Source organism: Perca fluviatilis, chromosome 19 (genome assembly GCF_010015445.1).
Source record: "Perca fluviatilis chromosome 19, GENO_Pfluv_1.0, whole genome shotgun sequence".
Lineage (NCBI taxonomy): Eukaryota > Metazoa > Chordata > Actinopteri > Perciformes > Percidae > Perca > Perca fluviatilis.
The window spans coordinates 1,590,449-1,599,386 of record NC_053130.1 but is presented as its reverse complement, the minus strand read 5'-3'; the positions used below and the strand labels follow the sequence as shown (position 1 = coordinate 1,599,386).

Genomic DNA, 8,938 nt, shown 5'->3' with positions numbered 1-8,938 from the left:
TACAGCAGCAACAACAGCAGAGAGCAGAAGCCAGCAGGCAAGTTTTATTTACATAAACTTCTGGTGTACTTACAAACTTTCCAATCCATCGTTTTAAGAGTGCATAACCTATTTGTACTACTTGTAGACATTTGGTATCATTTCAGGCATTATTAGTGGGGTAACTTACGAGATACAAACGTGGGTCCATTAGCCCCTGCGCTAAGCTATTCAGCTGATAACGCTACTCTACGCTAACTCTCCCAGTGTTAGACCCAGGTGAAAAAAGCTTCTGGGGGGGGTGTTTGGCTCGAGGTCATGGTACAAAGGACCCTAGGGTGAAATTACTCCGAACCATCACTTTAAACTGGAATAGATGTCTTTAGGTGTCTAAAATGTGTTTAGCTGCTGCCCCGTCCACAGCAGGACATTGCTTAGCTTCTGACTACGGAGAAGTAGCTCATTCAACCCCACTTTATAACATCTGAACTGTCCCTTTAAGATAAAACTCATCAGCTGCCTGACAAAGCTCCACATCTTGCATTACATCATCTGAGACAAACCAGGAAACAAGCTTGTTTCTGTTGAGTTGTCAGTGAGAAGAGACGCAGCGACAAACAGACGGTAAGATTTACCTTTTATTACAAAGTTGTGACTTTAACTGAGGGAGGACAGTTACAGGAAGGAGCTCTAAAGTACTGAGGAAGTGAAATACTTTAACTGTAATCTGCTGCAGACTGAAAAAACACTTAGAAACTCAAAGTGAAAGTAACTGAGGCAACTTTCTGCAGCAGGGAGGAGCACACGGGAGACGTTTGCCTTCTGGGCTTTCTGCCAGAAATCTCGCAAGAAATCTCTTAGGTTTAGACAACAAAACTTCTTAGTTAAGTTTAGGAAAAGATAGTGGTTTGGGTCAGGGACGTCACTAGGATTTAAAGACAGGGGGTGCTTAGCCCCCAGGGTATTTGTAACTTGCCTTTGCAAAATCTTTGCACTCACATCTTTTGTTACTGTGTTAAAGCTCCACACTGTAAGAAAAAATACACCATATCTACTCAATAAAAATGAGGCAACAGATTACAAGCAATATTATTAATTAAATTTCACATGATTTGGTATAGAGTAAATATTAATTATATGAGACCCTTAATAGTTATCCATTTAATATGAGTAGATTCAAATAGAAAACATTACAGAATTATAACCTAAACAAAAATATTGAGTCGATTTTAAAAAGATAAACTCCCTAATGTGTAAATAGTACTAAAAAAAATAATAATTTAAGTCTACACATCAATGATATATAATTGAGTAGTAATCATCTACATTAATCTGCACATTGATTTGAATTTAATCAATGCAATGAATTAAATCTTCTTTCTTAGGAATAACTAGTCTATTTTATTAACAATTCACTTTTGTGCTTTCGACCCATTGTAGTAGTGCTGGGCTATACCGGTGTTAATTTCCCGTTTGAGAGGAATTTTTCACATACCGTAACACCGGTGCATCCCCGCAGAGAACACTACGGCCAAATTAATCTGCAAGTGTCTTCAGAACGGGAGCCCTGTTAACTTCGTACCCTTCTCACTCATGGTTGTAATTTTATATATATATATATATATATATATATATATATATATATATATATATAGGCCTATATATACATATATTCTTTTTTATATATATATATTAAATTAATAACCCACAACTAACTCTCTTTAACAGGATAAAACACCATAGCACACAACTATTTGTGACTTTAACAATTTCTAAACATGAATAATTTTACATTTACAAATTTAAACAGCCGAACGGCATGCTGGGTAATAGCTGCTAGCTAGCTAGGTTGACAGGAAGTGCTTTTCAATTAAAATTTGCCTGATTACATTAATTTGAATTAACTCAATATTCTCTCTATTTGGGATTAGATAAATATAATGCTTATGTTTTATTTAACTACAATGGGTGGATTTTATTCCAAACATTTTTATTTGAAATTTAATTAAATATTTGCCTCAAAATCAAAAACACAATCATATTCAATATATTTTACCTAATAATAATAATAATTCAAATCTACATGACCACAGAATCATTTCTTACAGTGCACTTATGTCAACAACCAGTCAAGAAACCAAGATGTTAACAAGTAAAAAGTGACAGACATATCCTCTTCTTCCATTTCTACTCTGTTCAACAAAAGTTACTGTAACGTTAGCTTTTAGACACATCAAAACTGCATGGGGGGCGGGGGGGGGGAAGTTTACTTAGGCCAGACTTTGCTCCTGATGAGTTCTTCTGTAAGCAATGACTTAAATGCGATCGGTCTGCTCATGTAAATATGTGATAAAGTAATAACATACTATATCTAATTCCTCTCTCTATAAGATAAGTTGTCTAAAGAATGCTATTTAATTACACTAACTACTGTAACTGCGCTGTGGATTGGAGTGTCATATCTCTGTGTAGTTTGGCTTGCATACAGTAGAACCCAAGAACCAGAATTTTAAGGTCATAGTGAAATTTGACAACACAAGTTTGAGCCTTTCTCAAATAAAGATAATTTATTCTGCCAAATGATGTATACAATGTATGACATAAATCAACAATTACTGATATTGATAAAGCTATTGATAAGGATCCTATTTAAAGTGGCTACTGTCTAAATATAATAACCTGATGGCGGAAGGAATAAAAGATTTGGAGTAACGATTACTGGATGTATTTCATTTTATTTTCACATGTGTATCTGTGGGCATATGCTCATGTTTAGCCTAGCCTACATTTAGGCAATATCTACATATTTATTTAAATTATGACAGCCAATGAATGCAGAAAGTTAAGTTGGTCAGAATATAGCTAGCATATATAATAAATATAATGAAATAATTTAGTTTAGGCTATGCCTTAGTGCCTAGACCTGCTATAGACCACTACTGACCTCAATCAGGCTGACTCCCTCAGAATCAACTGCCCTGCCAATCTCCTGCTTCTCTTTCTCTCTGCTAACATATCTTTGAATATCCATCTGCTCAATGAATTGAAGAATACAATAGCATTAGCAGGGGACCCTATGACATTTAGTTTTCAGTGACAACAACATTCTATGGGGACTGGTATTGTTTTAGAATAGGCCTACTATAGAGATAGGCTATATTAGCTGTGGATAGCTTGCTAGGTTAACTATTTCTTGTATTTCCCTCGTTCACTCTAGCTAGACTATTGTTTTCTAAAGCAAACCAAAATATCCCCTTTCCTTTACCTCAAGAAAACGTAGCTAAAGGTAAGCAGGTCATTAAAAACAACTTACAATTTCACTCTGTATCACTCACTACATGTAATCAATCTTCCTTCACCATTCATCTGCGTGTTTATCGTTGTGTGTGTGTGTGTATTACATTACCGTATTTTCCGGACTATAAGTCGCACTTTTTTTCCTACTTTGGCTGGTCCTGCGACTTATAGTCAGGTGCGACTTATATATCAAAATATATATAATTGAACATGTTTTTAAATGTTAATTCATACTGAAAACATTACCGTCTACAGCCACGAGAGGGTGCTCTAGGCTTGTGACAACTAGAACGCTGCTGCTAAAGACAACTGAGAAAGAAAAGAGATAACAAACTGCAGGTAGTAAAATATGCAGCCGAAAACGGTGATGGAGCAGCAGAAAGAAAGTTTGAAATGAGGGAGAAACTTGTGAGGGAGACTGGTGAAAAGATGACTCTTACTGCAGTGAAGAAATCAGAGAAAGCTAATCGGCTAATTGCGGGCTGAAAGCAAGATGGCCAGAGCTGGAGGAAGGAGTCGGGAGGGGCTGGTCAACAGTGCAGTTACGTCTCCACGCCTTTTAATCCATCCATGCTCCACGCCCTGGTAGCTGGTTGCCCTGTGTGCTATTGTATAGTTCAATAACTGTTAATGTGTTACGTTAACATACCGGACAGCTACCGTATTCAGCCTGTTGTTCTGTGTGCTGTTGTGTAGTTGACAGATGAAAATAAAAAAATTCTAAATAAATGCGACTTATAGTCCGGTGCGACTTATATATGTTTTTTTCCTCTTCATGACGCATTTTTTGACTGATGCGACTTATACGCCGGAGCGACTTATAGTCCAGAAAATACGGAACATGTCATTTATCTGACACAATTAAGTGCGTTCAACCTTGGAGGTGCAAACTTCAGACAACAAGGAGTAAGTGCAAGTGCATGCAGTAGTGAGTTCAGACCAAAGAGTAGTGACGAGACGAGATGAATCCTCCAGTTTCTTGCAACTCTCCGGTCTGCAACGCTCTGAAAGCTGCCAGTTCACACCAATGCATCGAGACGGTGCATCATCTTGATAGCACAACGACTCTTTGTACTTCTGTCTAACTTCCGACTTTTCGGCTATTTTGTAGCTGGATTGGATATATATCATTTGTTGTGTCTAAATATGGATGGGGATATGGTTAGTGATAATGAGATGCTTGATACAGTTGCATAATCTTTGACTTTCTGCTTTGTTTTAATGCTGCTTGGCTCTCGTCAGTAGCTAACTCTCTACCTCGCTTGTCCACATACCTTTACCATGCACGTGGGCGCTCGTTGAGCCTCTAACACTGCCATTTCAACCAGCTGACAGTGTAATACAATTATTATTGATGTTTTTATTATTATTTAGGGGGGCTTAGGAACATGTTAGGGTAGCTTCAGCACCTGTAAAATAGGCCTAACGACATCCCTAGTTTGGGTTCAAATAAACCCTTCTGGAAGACCGCCCTGAAGGCAAACCTCTCCCGTATGCGAGGGAGGGAAACACAATTGACTTCCTGTTTTAACGCCCGCTGTTTCTGCTGTTTTCAGCTGCTCTCAGAGACAAAATGGCTTCCACGTCAGAGGAGGATTTCTGCTGTTCGGTCTGTCATGAAGTCTTTAGAGATCCTGTTGTTCTGTCATGTAGCCACAGCTTCTGTAAAGACTGTCTGAAGAGCTGGTGGGCAGAGAAACAGACACAGGAGTGTCCAGTTTGTAAGAAAAGATCTTCAAGGCCAGAACCACCTCGTAACCTGGAGTTAAAGAAGCTGTGTGAGAGTTTCTTACAGCAGAGAGATCAGAGAGCTTCAGAGGCTCTCTGCAGTCTGCACTCTGAGAAACTCAAACTCTTCTGTCTGGACCATCAGCAGCCAGTGTGTGTCGTCTGTCTACATTCAGAAACACACACCAACCACAGAATCAGACCCATCGATGAAGCTGCACGACAACACAAGAAGGAACTTCAGGAAACTCTGGAGAACTTAAAGAAGAAGTTAAAGGTTTTTCAACAAGTTAAAGTGAAGTGTGATCAAACAGCAAAACACATGAAGGTCCAGGCCCGACGCACAGAGACGCAGATTAAGGATCAGTTTAAGAAGCTTCACCTGTTTCTAGAAGAGGAAGAGGAGGCCAGGATGGCTGCACTGAGGGAGGAAGAGGAGCAGAAGAGTCGGAGGATGAAGGAGAAGATGGAGGCTCTGAGCAGAGAGATAGCAGCTCTTTCAGACACAGTCAGAGCCACAGAGGAGCAGCTGAGAGCTGAAGACGTCTCATTCCTGATCAACTACAAGGCTGCAGTGGAAAGAGTCCAGCAGAGCCCCCTGCTGGATGATCCACAGCTGCTCTCAGGAGCTCTGATAGACGAGGCCAAACACCTGGGCAACCTGAGCTTCAACATCTGGAACAAGATGAAGGACATGGTCTCCTACACTCCTCTGATTCTGGACCCAAACACTGCTCATCCAAACCTCATCCTGTCTGAAGATCTGACCAGTGTGAAACAAGGAGGAGAGAGACAGAAGCTTCCTGATAATCCAGAGAGGTTTGATGGTTACCGCTTTGTCCTGGGCTCTGAGGGCTTTAACTTAGGGACTCATAGCTGGGATGTCCAGGTTGGAGACAGTACAGACTGGATGCTAGGTGTGTTAGCAGAGTCTGTCCAGAGGAAGGGATTCATACGGTCTGGATTATGGAGAATAGGGTTCTCTGGATGTAAATACTCAGCGTGGTCTCCACCAGCTTCAGACACTGATCTCCCATTTGAGAAGCAGCTCCAGAGAATCAGAGTGACTCTGGACTGGAACAGAGGAAAGCTGTCGTTCTCTGATCCTGATACTAACACACACATACACACCTTCACACACACTTTCACTGAGAGGCTGTTTCCATACTTTAGGCCTGGGGATGAAGTCCCACTGAAGATATCACCACTGAAGGTCTCTGTGACAAAACAACAGGTCTGATAGTCTTTAGTTTGAAGGTGGTGATAATAATAGTAAATAAACTATTCACTTCTTAACAGTGAAGTAAAACTGAGTCCAGCAGTACAGGAGTCAGCTGAATAAAACACAACTAAAAGGTTTTAAGAAGCTAAAACAAAAAAAGGTTCTTAAAAAGGTACAATGTGTGTGAATTTCTCCCATCTAGCGCTGAGATCATATATTGCAATCAACTCTCTCGCACCACGCAGTTCAAAGTATGTATTATATATAATTTTTTTTAAACACTATTTAAAACACGTTCTTCTGCATTTCCTTTCCCTGCTCTTCTCCGTCTCTCTGTCACTTGTGTCTCGCTCACACACACACACACACACACACACACACACACACACACACACACACACACACACACACACACACACACACACACACACACAGCTCTTCTCACCGTGCGGTGTTTGGTGTTTTTAAGCCCCCAACGTCGCCTTTCAGGCAGCGCGGCAATGGTTATGTTTAAGGTTACGGTGAGGGTAACCTGCCTGCAAGGCGATGTTGGATGCTTAAAACACCATCGAGCCCACCGTGCACTCAGCGTCAGTCTCCATCAAGGAGAGAAGACGGCTGGCGAAATTCACAAGTTCACGAAAGGTTGGTATCTATCACCTTTACACAATCACATATTCACAATCACCGACCTGACTCTTAGCAAACAAGCGATTGCGCCTGCTTTAGAAAGTTAACTAGTCGCAAGTTTGCGGTAAAATGCAGTTGGGTTGTCGAGGTCAAAACACTATAGCAGCAATGAATCAAATAAACGTATTATAAATAATGTTATGTTGTGTTGTGTTTTACTCTTACACTGAATGTTTGCTGCTTCAATCCAGATCAAATACATGATAGACTTGCCCTTTCATATATCAAAATCAGGGTTCAAGTATCTAGGAATCCATGTCAAACTTCACTTCAATACCTGAGAAACTAAAATCTGACCTCAAGCGATGAAGCACCATTTATTTATCTTTAGCCGGAAGAGTTAGCTGCGTTAAAATGAATGTGTTGCCTCGATTTTTATATTTATTTCAAAGTCTTCCAGTTTTCCTTCCGAAGTCTTTCTTCCGAGCAACAGAGAAGGTACTTTAAAGTTTTTTATGGGGAGGGAAAACTTCAAGGCTACGTAAAAAATTCCTTGAAAGACCAAGACAGAGGGGTGGGCTTGCCCTTCCAAATTTAATGATTCAGTGTTTCCTCTATGTTGATTTGACTGTGGTGGCCCCCCACGGCAACATTTCTGCCCCCCACTGTATCAGAAATAGGGCTGCATTGTTAGAGTGCATGTCGGAGAACGTTTGTATTTTAGGTGCATTATTTACATGCTGAAGTAGTTAGACTGCATTAATTGTTCGGACCTGCCCCCACTGCTAAAAACTGTGATTTATTATTGGGCTGCAAATTTACAAAAAATTGTTTACTGGTTTCAATCTCCGGAAGCAGGTGTAGTGCAGAGGCCAAGTTTTGTAAACCGGCATCACTTGCTGCACTGATTACATCAAAACTCCCCCTCTCCTCATTACGCTTCTCCTCCAGCCCAGTAGTTAGTTCAACATTTAGGATTTGGATACAATTCAGGCAAATATTTCATTTCTCTGATCTTTCCATACTCAGTCCTGTCTGTAATAATCATCTTTTTACGGCTGCTAAAATGGACTTTCAAACAGTGGGACAGTATGGGCCTTTCTACATGTAAAGATTATTTCATAAATAACGTCTTTCTCAGTTTCACTGACTTGGTCAGTTTTTTCAGATACCTTCAGGTTCACCATTTCATTTGAACACACGTCTCATAATTTCCTCAATTGCCTGAGCACTCTGACATAGAGGATATACTGCAGAGCCCTCTGACATTAAAGCCCATGTTGCAAGTTTAATTTTCCAACGAATTTGTGGTAATTGCTTGTTGGTAATAAACATTTAAACTGGTATTCATGTATTTGATGTTGTTAGGTATCACAAAACAGAATATAACACGAAAAAGTAGGTACTATTTTACAGCGGTTTGTCTTTCCCCCACAATGCATTGCATGACGTCACGTTGGGGAGACGACAGGCGAAAGCCCCGTCTCGGTTCACTGACCCGGTCACGGTTTCTGCCATTGATCTGGCAAAATATGGCTTTTGGTCTCCACCGAGTCAATGTGTCTTTATTATGTGAATAATAATATTGGGGGGGGAGTGAAAGGCAGCTTGGACGGGGATACTATTCGGCTTTTCACAAGTTTAAACAGCTAGCTAACGATACGCCGACGTTTGCTAACGTTAAAAGCGTTAGCTTAGACTGCTAGTTAAATACCGGTATTACAACGCTGCCGAGCTGCGCGTTACGTTGTCAACACAAGACATGTGGCGTTAGTGCTCCTTTTGTATCATACTTTTATTGAATGAAATATTAAGCTTGGCTCCCTACGAAATAGGTGTTTTTTTGTAACATTACACACAAAGCTAACTGGCTATAGTTACAGCCTGTACGTATACTAGCGGGATTAGCTAACGTTGCGTAGCCAGCCAGCAACTTTGGCAATCGGCAGTAGTTTCGGCGAGCTAGCTAACCGCGACAGTATGTTGCCCACAATCAACCTCTGCTGTTAAAAGCAGTCAATCTGCAGTGATATTTTGAAATGGAGACACATGGATGTGTTAGCTGTCGAGGTTAGCTTCGCT

The 8,938-nt window shown here is 40.4% G+C and overlaps 1 protein-coding gene across 1 annotated transcript; it reads left to right on the top strand.

Annotated features, from left to right (window-relative positions):
• The first annotated feature begins 538 nt into the window (after positions 1-538).
• On the top strand, positions 539-6,454 carry LOC120547800 (E3 ubiquitin-protein ligase TRIM39-like). The gene is made up of 2 exons (XM_039783492.1): positions 539-603; positions 4,833-6,454. The coding sequence occupies exon 2, from the start codon at positions 4,850-4,852 to the stop codon at positions 6,242-6,244; it is 1,395 nt and encodes a 464-aa protein (XP_039639426.1). The 5' UTR covers positions 539-603; positions 4,833-4,849; the 3' UTR covers positions 6,245-6,454.
• Positions 6,455-8,938: the final 2,484 nt, after the last annotated feature.